The sequence below is a fragment of the Zosterops lateralis genome (genome assembly GCF_965231275.1).
Source record: "Zosterops lateralis genome assembly, chromosome: 6".
In the NCBI taxonomy this organism is placed as follows: domain Eukaryota; kingdom Metazoa; phylum Chordata; class Aves; order Passeriformes; family Zosteropidae; genus Zosterops; species Zosterops lateralis.
Window position 1 is genome coordinate 36,707,768 of NC_139761.1, and position 22,411 is coordinate 36,730,178.

At 39.1% G+C, this 22,411-nt stretch overlaps 1 protein-coding gene across 1 annotated transcript; it reads right to left on the reverse strand.

The window, feature by feature from the left end:
* Positions 1–45: 45 nt before the first annotated feature.
* Positions 46–22,256, reverse strand: GANC (glucosidase alpha, neutral C). The gene is made up of 24 exons (XM_083862757.1): positions 22,156–22,256; positions 21,061–21,123; positions 19,736–19,844; positions 19,087–19,214; positions 18,385–18,567; positions 17,757–17,802; positions 16,336–16,402; positions 14,905–15,001; positions 14,125–14,305; positions 13,110–13,263; positions 12,497–12,732; positions 11,423–11,549; positions 10,400–10,479; positions 9,401–9,544; positions 8,988–9,084; positions 8,505–8,606; positions 7,773–8,016; positions 6,032–6,096; positions 5,419–5,495; positions 4,102–4,176; positions 3,577–3,690; positions 2,940–3,052; positions 1,363–1,466; positions 46–480 (listed from the first exon to the last, which is right to left on the reverse strand). The coding sequence occupies exons 1-24, from the start codon at positions 22,182–22,184 to the stop codon at positions 371–373; spliced, it is 2,745 nt and encodes a 914-aa protein (XP_083718883.1). The 5' UTR covers positions 22,185–22,256; the 3' UTR covers positions 46–370.
* Between the last annotated feature and the right edge of the window lie 155 nt (positions 22,257–22,411).

Below are 22,411 nucleotides of genomic sequence, written 5' to 3' on the forward strand. Positions count from 1 at the left end.
ATACTTATATTAAGGTCTATGCCAACAAGCCACAATCTCACCTCATCAACTCAATCTTTTATTGCAAGTGAAGGCAGAACTGAAGCTTAATGCCTACCTTAAGTTAGCCTAATGCAAATAGTATTTAGCTTATTTCCCCAAAGATACAATCCCAGTGCTATTTTTTTTTTAACTTTTGCTGAACAGAAAAGTTATCCAAGTCCAAATTAGTGCTTTAAAAAAAAGAATTGTGAGAAATGTTAGTTTGGGTGTGCTGGTGGAAAATATGTTTGTTGCTTTAATTGGATTCAAGTGAACATCTGAAGTCCTCCCAGTTTATTTCTTCTCAGCCTGTCAATGAACAGTTTCTCTGAAGAAGTTGCATCTCCTTTCAGCTGATACAGATCTCCCAGTCAGCATCAACACTCAGGGCCAACTTTTCCAGTGTCAGCGCAGAGGTCGCTGTATCATATGTGAAAACCACTTCTTTTTTCTTCCCATCTGAACAGGACAAGAGAGTTTTCTATTAAAGTTAAGAAAAATCCTTCTGAAACACAGTTACACATGACTCTCGAGTTTTTAGCTCCAACTGTCCCTGTCACTGGTGGAAAGGACTGATAAAAAACCAAATAGAAGTCAAATCTTCCCAGCACACACAAAAAAGGCAGCAGAATAAGGAAGTAACTATTTAGTTTTTTCTGATCTTTCAAACTATGGTACATCAAATTACGGAACTAAAGGATTTTTCTGAAAAAAAAAAAAAAAAACCCTGGTTTCTGCACAGATGTTCCTCCAAACACCCTTGACAAGTGGAGGCAGAAAGTCCATTTCCCCATGACTCTCAAAGTGAAGGGACATGCTTAGAAAGTAACCAGAAATCATAACCCCTTTCTGTAGATGCTACTGCCTATCCATATGAGATACCTCGCAACTTCTAGATATGCCATATAGTCAGGAACTCCAGAGTTTTTTGGATGAGCATAGAAACAGAAGAGTAAATCTGGGTTTATCTGCAAGTTTCCTGTTCTACACTAGGCAGGTTGACAGACCTGAGCAAATGGGCCTTCATTTGAAGTGCCGTCTCTGCTTATGTTCTGTGTAGGACAATACTGTCTGAATATGTTCATTCCAAACCACTTTTAATGACATATTTATCATCCTTCAAAGTCAGTGTTCTTCAGTTCTGCACGTAGTATAAGTGGTGAATAGCTGCTGGTTGCTTTCACTGAATTCTATCCTTGATATAAAAAAAAAGTAGCAAAGAAAACTAAACAAAGAAGCTTCCTATTCCTTTGCAGACCTGTCAGTTTGACACCTCTTATGAATGGCAGCAGAGCAACAGAATTTAAAAAAACTGTAGTAAAATAGAAGTCAATTCATTACCCTTGGAACTGGCTGTCACAAAAGTGGGTTGCTTTCCAAATCCCAGAATTATCACCCGTTCAACTACACATGTAGTGTGGTACTGTCCGCTGTCATCTACGCAGCTGAAAAAAGAAAATTATTTCATATACATAAATTTCTTTCCATCAGTAGAAGTTTAGTATCACACAAATATTATTACTTCAGTCTCATCCTGAAAGCCTGCTATACTGGTTTCCTTTCCTCTATTTACCTTCTTTCTCTTAAAAACAAGTAAAACTTTCTCCCATTGTGCATTTTTTCACTGCATATCAGATTTCACAGTCAGAAGAAAAAATTTGACAAGCTCTTTTATGGCAAAAAGCATGGCTTTGAGAACCAGAAAAGTTCTGGATTTTCAGAAATCAGTAGTTAAAACTCCTAAATATAAATGTAAAGCTAATTCTAACATTTTTTTCAAGTAAGATATTTTAATCTGAGAAAAAATTATGTTTAATTTTATAACTAATTTAATTATTATTAAAAAGCTCTAAAACAACTCAACCCAAAATGTACCTTTTTAAAATTAACAGAATGGTATATCACTCATCTCAAAATTACTTTTTTTCCAACTTCTAGATTTGCTAGCAATTTAGGAATGTTTTTCTTTCCCATCCTGAATTTATAAGCTTTTCAGATTTCCTATTCAAGTTAAAGAGATTTGAAGTATATATTATACAAGCTAAACTAGTTTTGCTGTGTGTTAAATTTTGTAGCTTTAGGACCAACTCCTACATATTTTTGAAGCTTGAAGGACTAAAAAACACCTGGAGAATCACCATTTATGCATGGCACAGCCTTCTATGCAACATACCTCAATAGTAAAAGTGTTATAGTGATATATTTGGCATCTCTTTCCTTACAAGCAGCTGAGGATCTTTTTAGCTTTTAGGTTTTGCCACTGAGCCTTTGCAGGTGGTATCTCCTTGCGCCTCCTTTCAAATGCTTTTCTTCATATGTGTGGTGAATTGGTTGATCACTTTGGGAGACTGCAACAGTGTGGCTTTGGTTCCCAGACAGAAGCAGTGAATATCTCAGGTTGGAAGGGACATGTAAGAATCAAGCCCAACTCCCTGCTCCTTGCAGGACAACCATGTGACTCAGATCATTGTCCAGATGTGCTTTGAACTAGGAAAGGCTTGATGCCTTGACCACTTCCCTTCCAGTGACTGACCACCTTCTCAGCAAAGATTGTTAGGAAAAAAAATTTAGAAAATAAAAACACTTTAGGTTTGCAAATCTCCTGATTTATCTTTTTTGTCTCTCTGATAGGCTTTATTCTTTCTAATGACTTTCTTTATATTTGTGTCAATCTGCAGAATCTCGATGAGTTTGACTAGACAAACAATATGAGACAGCTCAGTAGTTCATGTGTTACTGCCTTCAGACTTATGTAGAACACTCTTTACCTCTTCAGTTTTATGACAGATTCTGCACCCTCACACTTCACTTAGCAATAGATGAGACTAATACTGCTACATTTGTAAGAAGGTCTCATGAACTAGAACAGGCATTTCCATGACAGTCTGTTGGTGGCTTTTGTCCATAATTGCTGTTACCTGGAAGAGAGAACGTTCTTGTGGAAAGTGAATTTCCGATATAGGAACTGTTTCTTGTGGAGATACTGAAATGAATGCCCATCATCTATGTAGAGCTCACCCATGGCACAGGCCTGTGAAACACACCAAACAGAGCACAAATTAACAGCAGCTTCTAGTGTTGAATAATGAAACAGTCTCACTATGTTATGCTTCATATTGAAGGTGTGTTTATTTTTGTTTAGTGACTTGTATCCCTGGAAGGCTCAGGCAATCCAGCTCTGAATGTGCTGGACAGCCTGGTTTTATAAACTGGTGCAGGTGCCAGTGTCACCTCTTTATTAGCAAAGACAGCTGTAGGAAGTTCCCTCTCTGTGCCCAAGAGGAAGTTTGTGGCCTGCCCATTCTCTGCTCCTTCCTCCAAGGGACTAGACAAGGTGAAAAAGGTCAGAAAAATGTTCTGCCTCTGCTGTGCTCAGATAATCATGCTTAGAGGGGACAGTAGGGGAGAGGTTTGAGTCCCCTCAAACAGCACAAGTGGAGAAGAGCCATTGAGCACTCAAATGCCATTGTGCTGACTGAACAGGTAGCAAGGGCCTACAAAGATCAGATGGAGTAGAAGACATCTTTGTAAAAATGGAACACTATCTCAGAGTACCTCTGTGTCTAAGGCCACACGGAGTTCATAAGAAGTGTCAATCATCCATTCAGTGGATTTTCCAGCTGTGGTCTTCAGTGGTATCACAGTGCCCCCCCGCTGGAATACAGGAATCTGCAAAAACACAAAGCCAGGGCAGAAAGGTTCCCGTACTCTGATAATGTAAATTTAACAAAGATAAAAGATAACAGAGGTTTGCTCAAAACTTAGAAATGAACTTTTACCACAAATGTATAAAGAAAATTATTCATCGAACAATGGGAATAGTAGTAACCTTCTGTATGCATATAAGCAAAATATTTTTTCTTGGAAAAGTAACCCTTGCATCACCTCACTTCACCACCAGCACACAGTAGTGTTCAATCTAACAATAAAGGAGATGGGACTTGTATACAAAAGCTATTTTAGATTACACTTCTACAAGGAAATTGAACTGTCATTTTTCTGATTCTGAATATTGACAAAACAAAAGCTTGAAGTTTTTTTTCTGCTCCATGAAAGTAGCATTTTAAAACAAAACCATACATTCTCCAGTGTTACTGGGATCTTCACTGTGCCTGCATCTTCCACTCGCTTAAATTTTCTGAAATCATACCAAATCTAGAAAAAAATGAAAAAGAATGAGCATGACATGTATGCCAAGATCTGTTCTCTCTGCTGACGCAGTTACTCTCCTGCTTAACCTGTCACTATTCCAAACAGTCTATTTGATATGCAAGAAAAAGCATTTATTTTATTAAAATAAATGACCTTCTAGATGAAAATAATGAATTATCACTTCTGAAGCACAAAAATAATTGGACCTTTTCATTTCTACAGTTCAATGTAGAAATGTTTGCACAATGTCTTGTATGTCTTAAAGCATCTGGAAGTGAAAAACAATGAAAGACTTTTAATTTTTTTTTTAAATCTAGTTCTTGAAAAAGCATATTTATATTGAAATGAAAATTAACAACAATGCTGCTAATAACAGGTGACAAGAGACCTGCATCTGAGTCTCCCATACACCACATTTGCCAGCAGCTTTAACTGCTTTAAGTATGCCAGGCACTCAATTGCCACAGAGATCTTGATAAAAATATTTTCCTTAACTTTTCTGGAGAGCCTAGTCTGTTTTTCTCCTTAAACTGAGAAGAATTCTAAGTGTTCTCAGGTGCATTAGTGGAGTCACAGGGCTCAGTATAGTCTCATACACTCCCTTTTGTTGCTTACTCTCCAGAGTCTCATGCTTTCCCTTAGCAACTATTTTCCCCAAATCATTTCCCTTCCTCCACTTCACAGCTACTGTAGCGAGATGCTCTTTGTAGGAGTGGACCACTGTGCCATCCTGTGGATAAATATCTTTACTTCAGAGAGGAACTGCCCTCTCTATGTATCAGTGTTTGCTATACATGTCCCAGGCTACTGAGGCTTGTCTTTTCTTGTTAAAATTTTTCCTCCCCACAGTTTCCCTCTGATTTCCTTTTGACCTTTCTTCAAAGTTCCCTTTTTCCCCACATAAAATCAGAAGTTTAACCCAAAGAGAAATATATGAAAAAGGAAATTGACAATGTAGGGAAGCTGTTTCATGGTGACTGATGAGACACATCAAGTTTTGAAGGGAGATTTACACTGTGACTTGAAATTTGTGCAGTAGTTCTTGGAAAAGTAAGAAAGTGAATTTACTGTGAGTCAAGCAAGCAAAGCATCAAGATGGAAGGAAGGGTTCAGAGTGGCACAGTATGGCCAGCCAAGACTCGCCACAGCAGTAGTGCTCAGCAGTTATTAGATGAGGAGCTAGAAGCTTTCAGCATAAAATACTTCTTTGGGCTGAACAGTTGAGCAATTAACATACATTCTTACCTCCTCTGACCCTGGAAACAGAACTGTCACTGTCCTGGCCTCTTTCTCTGTGACTGGATGCACCAATAAAGCATTTCCTGGAGAAAAACATAAACATGGCTATGATCCTCAAGGCTGCATCTCCCCAGAGCAGAACCCGTGTGCTCTGGGGTTATCAACCTCCCACAGCCATTTCAGGAGCTTGCTTGGGCATGTAATATGCTTAGGTTCACTTTCCACTGAAGAAAAAAGCCTATGTAGTGGGCTGATGGCTGACTGACCTCAGCAGCCAGCCATAGCACAGTAAAAAGCAATCATGTTTGGGTGGCAGTTGTTTACTATTGCCATTTTTGAAGCAGACTGCGATCTTAGCTGCTCCACTGAACTTGATGTTTCAGGTCAAAACCAATCATGCTTTTTTCAAAGTGACTACTGAGATACAACTGAGTTTTTGCATCTCCTATGTCCTCTATTTTCAAAGTGCTGTTAAAACTAGGTCCCTTAAACAGGTCTCAAGTTCTATATTCAATTATAATTTTTGTAAGTCGTAGGCAGTATTTTTATGTTTTCTTTTTGTCATGCAACAACTCAAAAATATTTAACTCAAATTCTAGAGAATAAGACACCTGCTTACCTAGCATGTACTCATTTTCCACATCAAAAGTTTCTAGTTTCCCTGGAAACTCTATCCAGAGACACCTGTAGAAAGGAAAGATAATGGAATTCCATTACATTTTTCCTCTCCAATCAACCTGTTCAAGTCCTTCTGGCCTTTTCAGGCTCCATTTTCTCCCTCTCTTTACAAGGCACAGTTATCAAGAACTGAAGATAGGGCAAGGTCATATTTTGTGTCAGTGACTGGAAATCCCCAGTACAGCATGGGTTAAGACATTCCAGTACACCTATATTTACATCTGTTGCCTCGTTTTCTTCCCTCCTGCCTTCTTCCTTACAACCTTGCACTCCATCTACCTTCCTTCTATCAAAGGAGAGATGAATGAGCCTTTGTGTCCTACTCTACCAGCAATGCTGGCCCTTGATGAGCTAGTCCCTGCACCACAGTTCTTCCTGTTCTCAACAGCTGCCAGCTGCTTTTATAGCAAGTCTCCTCCTGGCCACGCCTGAAAAACCTGCACCAGAAGCTCATTCTCAGTCTTTCTCAAAAAAGGGTAGTGTAATAACCACCTGGTTATGGAACAGGAGTTGTATACTTAAAGTTTGAGTGATTATGACAACAATAGCTTGCTAAGAGGGACTCTGGGTTTTCTTACACAAAAGCCTGGCTCACCTGTTCACTCACAGGCATCCACTTGTTCACTGCAGCCCTGCTGCTCATGTGCTTGCTAATGAGACACACTTTCCATTCTGCTTGTCTCAGTGAGAAAAATACACTTCCTCTCTAATTCTGTACCTACTGAAGCAAACTTAACACAAGGGAAGTGTGTGCTGTTCACATGTCAAAAAAATCTTCATTTCAAGAAAGACAGAAACCCACTGTCTATGTCAGTGCATAAAACAGGTGCATTTACGCCCACATATGTGCAGACAGACACTCATACTGTAATGCAAATCACTCTGTAATGCAAATCATCTTCAAAACTCATACCACTCAACCCTTGTCAAAAAGATCTTTACATTTTTAAAACTTACGAGATGTATCTGCATAACGAAATATGAAGGTAAGTGTGTGCAAAAGAACAGTTCTAGGGCAAGCACAAACACACAGACCATAATCTCTACCAGGGAGATTAATGACATTCATCTATTCCTGAAAGAATGCTGTATTCAGTTCCACAGAGGTACATTTTTAAGAGGTTAGAGAGCAACAGAACAAATAATTTATATTCTAATTTCATTTCTGTTCTAGATTATTAATATCTCTACCAAAAGAAACTTTATAAGGAATACTGGAAAAATGATAAAACTATTAATATGAAATAAGATTTTATAACAATAATAATTAAGCAGAAACAAATATTTTCATGAGAGGCAGAATAGCATTTACATTTCTAAGTCAACAAGTTCAGAGTCCATTAAGCACTGTTTTATGTACTGGTTAGACTACTACGTGATGGTCTTTATCATCATGAAAAGTTTTAAGTCCAGACTGCTTTGGAAAGTTTAAAGTCTACAATGTGTTCATTGAATTAGTGTGTTCCAGGTGTCATTTGGGGGACAAAAAAAATTCCTCTGAGAACCCTGACAAAGCTTGCAGAATGCATGAAAAGAGAATTCAGTATTAGAACTTTTGTGAGTTTTTCTCCTTTTTAATAGTCAAAGAAGTAACTACACAAATTAAGAGGTGGTTATTTAACTTCCCTTCTCCAAGTAAGCTCCTGCAGGTACCCTCTAGGCCTGCTGGCTCCCGCTCTTACCTCATGACAGGTTCGGCCGCCGTGTGTGCGCGATAGAACAGAGTGTATAGGTAGGGCAGGAGGACGTAGCGCTCTCTAATGGCTCTCCTGATGGTCTGCGTGCTCCTCTCCCCAAAGAGCCACGGTTCGCGCCGTTTGCTCTCCATGTTAGAGTGACCTCTGAAGAAGGGCTGGTAGGCTCCCGCCTGATACCAGCGAACAAGTAACTCTGGGTCTGGATCTCCAATAAACCCTCCCACATCAGCTAGACATTGCGCAGACAAATAAAAATATACAGTTTTGGAGATTGCTCTGGAAAATGGGAAGCTCTCCTCTAACAAACATTCCATAAATCCATGCATTTCCCAGTTTGTTCACTGTTCTGCTGTTGGGTAGGTGCTTGTCCAAATAAGAGTAAAAAACTGGTGCAACAAGGTATGCTTTGAAAAAAAAAATTCAAGAGAGGTTTTGAAGGTTAAGTGAGTGACTTTCCCAGGGACAGAGGACTGTCTCAGTGATGCTGTGATCAGAACACCACCTGAGGGCCGCTACTCCAGATGGGACACAAACACTGCACAAAAGTTAGTGGAGACATGATGGTGAGAGCCAGGTTTCAGGTTTCTGAAACCAGACTAATCTGTGAAATCACCTGGAAATGCACAGGGCTCTTGAGCTTTCCACTGTTTGTGTTGAAGTCTGCCTTGGGAATACAAGCTTGGTGATACCATTTATGCACAGTGAGAAACACATTACCTCCACAGAATGAAATCCCTGCCATGTTGATGGTAAGAAGCATTGGAATGGATATTTTCAAGTAACTCCACTCTGCTGTGTTGTCTCCAGTCCACACTGCCCCTGGAAATACCCACTTTCAGCATTATGCAGGAAAATTGAATGTATATCTCAGTTTATGCTTGCAGTTAAGAAAAGAAGACAAGAATAATCATGAACTACTTTGGATTTCCTGTACATTGCACCTTTTCTTTTTCTTTATACACACCTGCTCCTGAAATAGACAATAAAAGCAGGTATTGGTTTGTCACAGGACACAGGTTGCTGTTTTACCTTTGACTCTTACACACCCTGCCAGCCTTTCCTGACTTTTTTAACCACTTGCACTCTTATGAGCTTAGCACATTAGTATTTCTAAGACAGTTTCTATCCTCTCTAGAATATTATCCATCAAACTTAAGAGAACAAAGCAGCAAGGAAGGCATCCAGCTAATCCTTACTTACCATACTTCTGTGATCCAGCAAAGAAAGATCGTGTGAGGACAAATGGTCTCTCTTTTCCTGAAGAACGTCTGATGAGTCCTTCTGCAGTTGCCATTTGCTGAAAATCACAAATAGAAAAGTCAGGAAGACAAACTCTTTAATTAAGGTACTTTCTACACTGTCTTATTCTTATTAGAATATATGTGAACAAAAAGATTCAATAGTCACAGCCAATGTAATTTAGATTATTGTGGTAGTAAGGCACAAATGGTGTCACATTTTCTTGTGACCACTCACAGTTTATTTCAAATAATGCAATATGCAGCAAAGTTTCAGGCCTTGATGAAGGTTATATAATACCTACTACTGTGTCAAGTACAACATCACACATACTCTATGAGATTAACAGCTGTTCGTGTCTCCAGATACTCTACCTGGTAGAATCCATAGAGGTTGTGTACTTCCCGATGCTCCCAGTTGTTGTAGTGCACAGCATCTTTCTGCATTGTTAGCTCTGCCCCCTTGAAGACTGAAGGCTCATTCATATCATTCCATACAAAGAGGATATTAGTGGATGCCTGTGACACAGGGTTGCAATTAGATCATGACAGAGCCAATCCTGTGGATTGTTTATCTCAAGTGGGTTCAGGCCACTCTGGGGTATGAGTAGAAACAGCAGCACAAAAGCAAGACTTGGTAATCATGCTTCTCAGGTCACTTGAAAGCCCCCAGGCATTTATCTCATCCCTCTTAGAGGCCCTTCTGGTCAGGGTAGCAGCTTGCAAGCCCACTTGATCTTTGCAATTCTTACAAAACTCAGTAGGCATTTGCTATTCCTGCTTCCTGGTGAGGGAAAAGAGGCAGGGAAAAGACAAGTATGAAACAGCCATGAGGAAAAATCAGAGAAGGACAGAGGTGAAAGCTGGAGAGGAAAAGCAGCATGGGAAATATCTACTATGTATGTCTACTAGAGAAGTGATTTCAACAACTCTACTGCAAACCAGAACTTTGGAGCAGGGTGAGGGGAACTGGAGGTGTGCAGCAATGGTCACCCAGACACTTTCAGCACTAGGCAGGAAGGTCAGGATGAAGTGACTGAGCTGTGAGAGTGCACTCCCACATCCCTCCCTGTGTCCTATCATGGTAGTAAAGCAGCAGCAGTTTTAGATGATAGGTTCTTAAAATGCCTGCAGTTTGTCCCTTCTACTGCTGCAATACGTGTGTGTGTTCACTGGTGGCATATGGGTTCCTAACTGTCTTAGTGCAGATAAGTCCATGGAGAAAATCCTTCTGTGGTACTTCAGCTTATCAAGATATTTTCCTCTACACTACAATAATAGAGCTACAAAGGCCAAGAACTTGCTTAGAGAGTATCTTCTCTCTTCCTTTTCAGGCTTTCTGGGATATGTAGATCACAGCAAATAAATACAAACCTTGTATGTTTTGAAGGCAAATTGATCTGCATACCATTTTCGTACTTCAGGATTGGTGAAATCCAGGTAACAAGAGGAACCTGTGGATGTGGGAGATCCCAACTATTTACCTGATTTTAAGAACATTGTCTTTGCCCCTAAATACAATGGCCTAAAGCTACAATGGTTTCCACAGGCAGCAATAATGTAGCTGCTATTTTCTCTGAAATGAAAGCTCAAGAACAAATTCCAGGCTGATTTGGAATTCAGTACACCCCTTGCCATGTTGTGAAGGTCAACACAGATTCAGAAGGTCTGAAGCTCAGCACCATTTAAGCATGACTGCTAGCAGTTTGAAATACATTCACATGTGAACAAGTAGTCAGGGAAAGACAACATTGCCAATATTCTGAGCTCAAACAGAAAAGTGCCACTGAGAAGCTGAATAACTACATACTGCCATGATACTAGAAGTTGCAATATGTCCTTGATTTTTCCCATAATCATTCCTTTGCCAGGATTGTGGGCTTCCTGTCTTTAAAGAAAGGAGACAACCTCCTTTGATTCCCTGCAATGAGATCTTCTCATGAAGCGTAATAATGTCAAATCACTGTATTTCTATTGAATCAAAGTCTTCAGGATCAGGATTCATTAAATATCATCCAGCCTACATAAGCTGTGCTCACTCCAACAGACCAGACTGCATTTCTGTGTCCAAGACAAGTTGGGAAGAGGAATGGTGTCCTAGGGTGACACCTGTTCACATCAATAAATCCAACTCTTTTACTTCTTGGCACTGGCACTATCTGCAGATCCAATAGATATAGCAGAGGCAGTTTATACATCTGAGGCAGTCAGGACATGATTATACCAACAACTCTATTGTTATAAATTATATTAATTTTAAATTATTATTATATTAATTAATATTTACAACAATGCAAGGAATATAAGAATTTAATTCTGCTTTCATGGATCCTAATTAAACTATTCTGCAAAATTTTAAAAACAAACAGCTTAAATTTAAAGACAGTGTTTTTTTACCTGGCCAAGAGATGCCCTCAAAATCTTGTCCATTTCTGTCTTTCACAAAATATCCCTTTTCTTTTGCTTGTGTATACAGGGTGTACGAGGGATCAACCTTAATATGAGGATCTATGATGACCACAAGCTGCCAGGGTAAGAAAATAAAGCACACCATTAACATCAGCTGTCCTTAATTAAACAGTAAGAGTTCACTTTTGATAAAAGGCAGAGAATTACTTCATCTCAGGTAAAGAAGAGAGCTGTCCCCCTCGTTTTAAAAAGCAGATGTCAGGTTTTTTATATACTCTGTTAGACATATGAACAAGACCTGAATTTACAAGGAGTGCATGAACTCACCCCCCTGAAATAAATGACAAAACCCACTGTTTAGGAGAAAAGCAAGTACCCAAACCCCTAAAAATACTATGTTTAATTAACTGCTATATTCTGTGAATGAGAAAATAGCTGGCTTCTGTGTTCATGTGCCTGCCTAAAATCATATGCCTTAAGACATTTAAATTCATTTTAGTTTGTGTAGCATACAACAGCAACAGGTATTGTATTTTGCAGTCACACTCTGCTGCTTTGCTGCACAATAGCTCCAATTGAGAGATTATAAAACTTGAATGCTATTCCAACAATCCCCTGTTCATTGACTTTTGGGAAAGACCAAGCATGAAGCAATTCTACAACTCAGTAATTCCAAGGAAAATATTTTAGCAGTAAAAGCAGAAACACAGAAACACAAAGAAAAGCTGAAGCAACCACAGAAATTATCAATCATGAAAGCTCATGTTAAGAATAAAAATCTGCTGTGTTCATCAATGAGAGCACCAAGCTGCTTCTGATAAATGGAGTTTCACGTGGGTCAAATTTAGCTGCATTGTCAGGATACAGAACAAACTACTAAATAATGAAATGGTATGAGGAACTGAATTAAACAAGATAGGAAGTATCACTGGATGGCAACACAATCTAACTTATGCTGTTGTAGTTCACCTGTTTCCAGTATCTGAAGTACCCTGCTTAAAGCCAGATTGGGTAATTCACACCCCAGAGAAATCTTTTCTTTCTTCCTGCAATATTATTTACCTTGCGTTTTTTCTTCCTGAGATGTTCTTGCATCTTTCGGGGGTTCTGGAATTTCTGTTTGTCCCAAGTAAAATACCTCTTGCCATCTGTGTGCTCTATATCCAGCCATATGGCATCATAAGGAATGTCATGTGCATCAAAGCCAGCATCCACTGCCTTGACATCTTGCTCATCCTCATAATTCCACCTGCACTGATGGTAGCCCAGAGAAAAAAGTGGGGGCAAGGCCTGAGTGCCTAGAAAGAGTATATGAATGAAGATAAAACTGTCAATAAATTCAGTCTTTCCACATTATAATGTGGCCTGTCTTGATAGTGACTGGCAGTTCTAGCCCCCTGTATTTCACCTCTTCATCTAAGGGTGCAGTTTCAGATAGCAGTGATTGGCTTCTCAATTAGAGCCAAGTTTGACCAGCTGTGAACACTCGGGAAAACAAGGATAGAGGCTGCCTTCACAAAGCATGAGCCTTTGATCTACACACTGCAGTTTGGAAACAACTGGCCTCCTGCACACAATGGGCTAGGTAAATATTGACCCACTCTTGGGTACAGCATGTTCCTCAGAGAATCTCCTGGGTAAGAACCATTCTGACTCCAGTTATGTGAGCCAGTACCTGTCAGTTGTGCAAACTGCTTGAAGATATCAAATGCAGTGGGTCCCATCAGCAGGAAAACATCAATTATCCCACTTTCTGACATCCAGCGTACATCAGTTAGAGGCACTGCTCTCTGCTTAACAGTCTCTGCAGCAGATCTGGATGGAGTGTGCTTAGAAGGAAAACAAGGTAAATCTTTCTCTATCAAACTTTTATTCCATGAAGGAGCAAATAGAGAAGCACACAAAACTCACTAACACAAACCTGGCAGGTATTACACACTGAATGTTTCTTATATATCCTTCACAAATCCTTCACCTTGCACACCACTTACACAAAGTAGAGTAATAGGAAATGAGAAAAAATGGGTAATAAAAGGCAAAATAATTAAAACACTTCCATAATTAAAGACCGTGAATTTTCTGTAGGATCTTTGAGTATCATAAATTAAAAAAAAAAAAAAATAACCACATAATGAAGTGCTGGAAAAGCAAGATTTGCTTTTTTTTATTTGTCATTTTTTGTCATTTCATTTCATTTGTCATTTTTCAATTTTAATAGAATTCATATGTTTGTGTTTCAAGAGTGAGTTCTTTTGCTGAACATTTTATGTTTCTTCGGGGTCAATTACATTCCACACTGGAATGAGCCTGCTAAGCAGAAATCTGTGGTAATTCCAAGAATTTAAACACTTAGAAAAATTTCTCAAATCCAAGTGATAGTCAAGATTTTTGTCCACCATTTTTTCTGCCTTCTACATCCATCTGTGTAGATTTTTTCTATGTATTTGCTCTCTTCCTCCTCCTGTAGACCTGTTACGATACAAGATCTATAACTTGACTCTTTAAAGGAGTCATCTCTTTGTTCTTTTAGTTTAATACAACAAAATCAGCAATAAGGAGAACAGGAGGAAGAGACTGATAATTTTTCATTAGTGAGCAAAAGATAAATCTCCAATAGTGTTATATTCCTGTTGACCCTGTCCTGAAGAGTTTTTTGTTATTTAATTCTGAGGAAAGTGAACAACTCTCACCTCAGCTACTGCCTTTGTACTAATATCCACCAGTGTTTCTGAAGAGTTCAGCCAGAAGATCCCTGAAGTTCTGTTAGGCTTGTGTGCTAAGAGAAGGGGTACTGAACCATAAATGCCTATTTTGTCATGTATCTTGTGGCCGAAAATATCCAAATTATAAAGCCGGTAGGCATCACCATCACTAGGACAAAACAGATGTGTTTGTTACATGTAAGCATCTTGTACTAGGCTAGTTTTAACTCTATTGCTGTCCCACTAAACCTGTTGAGTACTCAATGAATGCTCTGTGTTCTTGTCTTTTGTTTAGCATCCAGAGCTGAAATATGGACTGCCTGGATTACAGTTTCTTTGCTTTGGTCCTCACTATCTGAAGAAAACAAGATTTTTGCTGCCAGTAAGGCTACTGTGTGTTTGCTTTAAATCGGAAAATATTATTTCTGAACTCTCCCATCCTCCCATAGAATTGCTCTGTTATGAGTTCTGCTAAAACATGACCAATCCTGCAAGTCAGAAAAAAATTGCATGGAAAATTGGGAGAGAACAAAAAGGGCCATTTATGAAATTGCACATTAGGGAAAGCAGAATGCCTTACTCCACATGGATAGGGGCTACAATTCAATTTTCTGTATCATTAAGCTAAAATATACACTTTATGATATACATATCTCAAGCTCTTGTCTGCATTAAACTATTAATACAATGTTATAGCTCTCTCTTAAAAAAAAAAATAAAGAAGACAACACTGCATTGACTAGCAATCTGACACCTTGACACTATTACCTGGTGTTTTTGAGAACAAGTGTTTCTGTGTGTTGGGGTATTCCATAAACATGGTCATATTCATGTAAAGAGAAGTCCACGCCTACAGAAGTAGGACCTGTGGGAATAATATTAATGATGAGAACACAGAGTTTTTAGGCTTATCTGAAAGGAATAAAGCAGAAAAATCTAACTGGATAAACCAAAAGAAAATAGGTTTTAATGTTTCAATAATTAACTCCTTCACGCTTCCTTTCAACTTCCACTTGACTTCCATTATTACTTCTGTTCTATAGAGGTAATGTTTGAAAAAGATTTTATTGTATTGTATTTCTTCTGATTTTGAACTTCTTAACCAGATAGAATGAATCACTTCAACAGAAAAAACTCCAAATCCATGTAATCACGGGTCACCTCTTTATTTGGCAGTGAAGCTGCTTGAAATTATCTCCTGTTTCCATCCCAGTACCTACAAGCCAAACTTTGCAGCACAGTGGACTTCAGAATCGGAATTATCTGTTTCCCATCATTGCACTACTGAATCCAGAGCAACTTCTGGTAGGTGACCAGAGATCCTGCACACTGACAAGTAGCACCTTCAGGATCAGAATCTGACCATATGGACTTTATTCCTTTGACATGGAAAACAGAAAAATATGATGCTGGCCTAAGACTTGAAAAATAGCATGAACAACAAGGGCAACAGCTTCCTGCCCTCTGTGTCTTGACAGTGAACTGAGGAAGTTTCTGTCACCAAAAGAAATTGCTTTCAGACTTCCCTCTTGGTACTGCAGCTGCTGGGTAGTGCAAGTTGCTATAAAAAGTCTGCTTGATAATAGTAATGGACAAAGCTAACCGACTTAATTAATATAAAATACAGTGGGATGAACAGAAGATCATCATATATTTTGGTAATTTGTAATTTAAATTGTATTTGAGCTACCGCTTTCATGTGTCTATAATCTTTGTCTTTATCACTTGAGATTGCTCAGTACTTCCTTTTTTAGTCTACACTTCAAAAAAGTTTCTTTGTGACAATTATTAAGGCTTAGATATCATAATTTATGATATGTCATGAGAATACACTACAGGTGAAGTCAAGGTTATGTACTAATACTAAAAAAAAGGAAAAGAAAAAGAAAATAATGTATTATGTACAATACACACATGTAAAGTCAGATGATGCTGCATCAGAAATGGCATAGAGTAAGTTGATGAAATGGGTCACATTTAATGCGTTCTCTCTTAAACAGAGATCCAATGAGTATTTGCAGAGTTTTTGTCAAATTGTTAACCCTCACTGATTTCTAATTAAAAAAAAGTTAAGGCAACTGAAAAGCAGAAGTGAGCAAGACATTGATAAACATTAAGCAGCTAAACAGAAAGCAGACAGAAATATGATGGGTATATGCAAAACAATAAAGCTGTGTTCAGAACTAGACTGATACTTACCATGAGCTTTGATGTCTAAGAAACTGCCAAATTTCTCTTGCCAGAGACCTAGATCTTCTTGTTTTTCCTGTACAAAGAGAAATAGCTAAGCCTAGCAAATGAAATTGCTGACATCATGAATTTCTGAGAAAAATATTTTTATTCACATGAGATTTATACCGCCTTTTTTTTTTTTTTTTCTACATATGGCTTATGTAAATAAATCAAAAAACACAAATCAGATTCAGCTCCGGGGATTTACACTGAAGAACTGAGGTGCACATACTGTACACAAGCAGTCTGCTACAGCATAAAAGTAATATCTGAAGTCTAGGATAGAATCACAGAATGATAGAATAGCCCAGTTTGGAAGAGACCACAAAAGATCACCTGCTCCACCTTTTAACAGTAAAGGGAGCCTCAGTAAGATTATCTAGCAACCTGTCAAAAAATAAATCTTGAAAACCTCCCATGATAGGGACTATGCCACATCCCTGGGAAGGTGTTCCAGTGAGTGATTATTCTCACTGTGAAAAATGTGTTTTTCCTTGATGTTGAATAAATTTATGAAATACATGGATAGAACCAAACAAGAAAAAACCACAGAAACAGAAACCAACCCACTCCCCCCAAACAGTAAAGGTCAGACAACAGAAGCAGCTCTTCAGACACTCTGGAGTGTCTGTAACTGATACTTTTAACCTCTTTATGCCCTGCACTTCATTGTCGTAGAATTTACACTTCTTGCAGTGTCAGCCCTAGTTTTCTTTTCTACATTCATCCCACAATAAGTGGATGTGGCCTCTCGCAGCTGTGTGACTTCCTTGGCAGAAATCAGAGCTCAAACATAAGTATGCTGAAGGCAGCACAGCTCCTGCCATTTATAACAGGATAGCAGAGTAGGCAGCCATCTGCTCTGCTGGAGGCTAAAATTATATCACAGACACAGCTCAGCCTCCTGGGAAAATTTCTGTGTGCCTCTATGCACTGCCAGGACCTGTCTATTTTAAGAGAGAATATTAAGCCTGAATGTATGTGGAGACATATTTTTTGACTGTTATAAAAAAGATCTTGCTCTTTTGAAACTCCCTTTGCAATGAACAGGGAATTTGAAAATGACAAATATCACCACAAAACTCCCTTTTACACATCTACTCCAGATCAAATAAGAGAACAAAAGAGAAATAAAATAGTAATAAAAAAGCTACAGAAAGAAAACATTTTTGTGCTAAATCTACGTGACTGATGCCTTCTACAGACATGGCAAAACACATAAATCTTCCTTCAACTATGAATTTGTAAAATATCTCACTATGTTATACCAGGTCCTTTTTGAAAATGGTTAGACTATATTTGTAAACACACAATAGGGCAAAATGAACATGTGATTTAATTTTCTTTTACAAAATATTCCTGCTGGAATTGCAGTAAGCATGGGTTACCTTAGAGGAATCACTTGCTGCCTCCTCATTTTGTGCTGTAGGTTTTCTAGTGAAAACAAATACATAAAGATAATCAGTTTATTGTAACATAAGCAAGGATTTCAAATAGAAACTTAAAATAGCACCATGCATTTCTTTATCCATTATGTTAGACTTTTAGTGCAAACTTGCAAGCCATTTTAATATTTAATGCCTTAAAATAACCTTCACTCAATAATTGAGTAAGGTTGACTTCTTGGCCTTTCATGTTTATTTCTATCTGCATCAGCATTTTACCTGCCCACAAGATCCTCACTTTTATCATTCTCCTAAGGGCTGTTAATTTCAATGTTTAAAATGATGCTCCACGAGAGAGACGCTTGCTATGTCCATTTTTTAATCATGACATTACATGATTAAATGAGGTTTGCACATGGCTGCTGGAAGGGATTAAAGCAGTCTGCAGCTAACTGATCTGGGATTTGTTTGTTAAAACTTCCCCTTGTATTTACTGTACTTATGAAGTAAAAGAGAAGTCATGTTTTAGCACATAAAAGCTTTCAGAAATTGCAATTGCATAGAACTGTTTATCTTCAGCTACAGTAGCTGTACATTACCAGTATATACAGTGATGTGAGAGATGCTGTACCTGTCACTGGAAGGTGGTTGTAGGTGCTCAAAATACAACAACCCATTGGAATTCATGCTCATAACAGTCTCACCCTTGGACTGCAGTTCAACTTGGAAGGGGTTTGCTGTGATTTGAAGTTTGTAGTCCTCATTAACACTTGACAGTACCAAAATACCTGCCTCCTTGTGGGATATGAACAGTCTGGCAAATGAAAAGCAACAACAGCTTTATGTGAATCAGCAGCATATGAAATCCACTGTAACTAAATAACAATTGATACAAAAAATGGGCTCAGAATATCTGAATACATTACACAAACTTCAAGGCTAATGTTGAGCCGAAGAAGGCCAGAAATACATGCCATGCTCAGGGTTCACTGCATAGTGCAAAAAGTGGCTACAGAACTGCAATGAAAACTATCCAGAGCTTGCATTCCTTTCACATTAACAGGTAACACATTAGGTAAAAACTTAGCATTGTAACAAGAAGGCTATTTTCTGATTGTGTCAAACAGGCTTGGGTTTCTTATGTCTATGATAAAACTTTCTCCTAAACATTTAACATGATTTTTTCAAAGTAAATTAACCACATGCATTTTTGCTTTCTCTTCCTGTAACAACTTTATGTTGTAGAGGGACAACTGTACTCTAATACAAAGGAGGAAGCCATGTAAGATATTAACATGCTAAATCATCATCACTTAAATCACCCATCACTTACCTTTTGGTGGTAGGTTCCTTTATAAGAACATCAGGAACTTTGTATCTTGCTCTGAGAGGAGATGCCTCATCGATTTTAAGCCTGAAAATATTGCCTTCTATTTCGTAAATTTCTACTTGTAGAAGAACCTGTGAGCAAACAGATAAACTTGTAAGGGTAAAAATTACTTATTTTTAACACCGCGTCACCAAACACCATCTGGAAAAAATAACAAAACATGCCTGCTTTCTGATTTAATGTTCTTTAGCATTCTTGAGAGTAAAAATCATTATCCATATGAATTTACACCAGCTAACTCTACTTAACCCTTGAAGAAGCAATGCCTTTTAAGTGAACTCTTTATCTTCAAGCATCTGATATCTAGTATTACAGAAAAACACTTCTTAATTTGAAATAGTGGAGAAAACTCTGAATTAAAAATATTTTTCAGAAAAAAAGTGTTCTGTTCAGAACTCTCTTTTTTTGTAAAGCCATTAAATTGTTTTTAAGTTAAATGCTGATTTATAAGGACATACTTAGGCTGATAGTTTGCATTATCTCTCAAATATCTATCACTGAAGAATCTCAAAACCTGCAAATATTATCAGTCTTGTTGACAATATTCACTGTTCTTTCTGTAAGCACCCTCTTATGCTATGTGGTATCTCACCTTATTCTCCTCATGAATGATTTGGAACTTGACATTCTCATCACTTAATGTGACTGAATCCAACAACACTCGATATAAGGATTTTCCAGGATGTAGAAGTTTCTGACGCCTGTCAAGACAGGAAATTATTTTTGGCCTCCCCAATTCTTGTAGCTTATATCATATAGAGTATAATATTGTTAGAAATAGAAATTGTTAGAAATGTTTATTCAATAATTTTGTAGTGAATTTTTTCAAATACAGTTATTAGCACTTCAAGTCAAGACGAAAAAGAAGGAATATAGTTCTGAGAACACCAAAATGCTTATGAATGAGATGTTAGAGGAGTTCAGGGGTTCACCCATCACCAGTCCATATGGTTTTTATAACAATAATAGTCTTAATTCAAGTGTCCAGTTCTTAGCTGTACAGTTACATTCTTTCATTTATCCCTGAAATTCCATTTTCTGTCACATATCCCTGTAACTCCCCAATGAACACCTTCTGCATTCTGAGGTGATGAAACAACATGTGTTTCCTCCAAACAGGCACTAAGGAAATTGTTTCTCAGTAAGTCTGATGACTACAGTAGAGTTTTGACTACAGCTTTTGGCCCTGATAATGTTTTTAGGACAGAGATCCTTAAATAAAGGCTCTTTCAACTGTTTGTAGAATTCTCCATGCCAAGCCCAGGTTTTATGAACTATTTGAAGATAAGTGTCTTGGAGACTACCTTAAAGACAAACTTCTTAATTAATAAACCAAATATGTCAGTGACTACCTGGTGTAACAATAGTCACTTATTTCTTTCAGTCAGTTAGCACAGGAAAGAACACAATGGAGGGAAGAAAAAGGTGGAGAGCACAGTTAGAAATGGGATAAGAAATATGACAGCATAAGGTTAGCTTTAAGGGACTAGTGAGCAAGAATTTAGATTTGACACTGAATTCTGGCCAAGGTACTTGCTCAACAGGACTGTAATCACACACACTATTGTCACAGACTAATGATTGAGTGTTCTGCTGCTTTGAACTACAGATAGTCAAGAAACATCCATGCCAAGAGAACCTGCATCTGAGTGCACTTGTAATTAAAATATTGCTGGGGCTTTGTCGGATGAGAGGACTGATCCTTTTGAACTTTAACAGAAGACATTCTGGGTGTAAGACTATACATTTTAAAGTCTGCTGACTATTGCTTGCTGATAGGTAAGCAGAATGCTTACCATTGAAAGATAAATCCTGAAAATAGTGGACTTGCTCTGATTAGAAGTCATGTGTAACTACTTCCTATATATTTTACTATTACTAGTTCAAAAATAACCACCACACTGCAATTCTCCATACCTGTAAAAAGCAATCTGGTTGCATTTCTTAAAGTTGCTTTTGTCCACAGCCTCATCTTGGACACTAGAAAGGGCAGATAAAGAAAGTGTTTAAACGTGTCCATCAAACACCTGCTGAATGACAGGATGATGGGGGTCCTTTTCAAGAGTGGTCAGGATTAAAGACAGTGCAGAAAACATAAAACGTGATGGACCTTGAACTACTGTGTTTAGATATGGGAAGAGTTTCTTAAACATTTAGTTTCATGCTAACCAAGAACCATTTCCTTTTAAACTCCAAAATTTTGAGAAGTGATTGTGTCTATGACTAACAGAGCTGAATTTCAGCATAGCTGAATTCTTACAGATTTGCAATTTGAAGCCAGATAGTCCTTCTGCAGTAATTGCAGTTAATTATTATTTTCCAGTAACAAGAATGGAGAACTGGGGAGGACTGGCAGGAAAGAAGAAATCCTGCACCCTTTTCTTCAGCCTTCAGTGGGACCGACAAAAGAGGGAGGCTTCCTATGGTCCTGCTGACAGCCCTATGTTATTTTTAGGCTTGAAGCAACTTTTAGATTTATTAGATTCCAATAAAATTTTTATTTGCCTGAAAGAAAATGGGTTGCCAGTAGTGTCTATCATCAAAACACTTCCCAGATTACGGTGGGTTCAGACGCAGATGGAAGGAAATAAGGTATTATTTCTGGCAGATAAGGCACTGACGCTTATGGAATACTTAATATTTACAGACGGCACCCACTGAGGCTCAGTCACCATTACACGTCCTGGAATATCATTTGAGATCTTACAGCGACCGTATATTTAAATCACTTAGGCCCTTCCCATTTTTTGCTTGAAGACACGTACGTCCTTTCTGCAAGTTTTGCGGCAAGTCGGTGTGCCCCTGTCGGGCCCTGACCGCGGTGCGGCCCGAAGCAGCCCTGGCGCTGTGCCCGGGCAGGGCGGTGAGGACAGGGCCCGCTCCCCCCAGCCCGACCCGCTGGACGGGGCCGGGCCCGCGCTCGCCGCTCCCCGCGGAAACAGCTGGAGACCCCCCGGCACCAGCGGGAGCGAGGAGACGGCCGGCCCAGGACCGTGCCCCGGGCTGCGTTACCTGACTGCCCCCGGCGTCCCCGCCTCCATGGCGGAGCTGCCCCGAGCGACCCCCGCCGAGAGAAGGGCTGCTGACCCGCCGCGCCGGCCGGGGAACGCCGCGGGCCGCCAGCGCCACCGGGCCGGCGAGTGACAGCCGGGGGCGGTGACAGCCCGGGCCGGGCCGGGAGGGCTCCGCCCAGCGCCGCTCTCGCCGGCCCACGACCGCCGGGTCCCTCCGCGGAGAGCGGAAGAGGCGCGGCCAGCGCGGCGGCGGC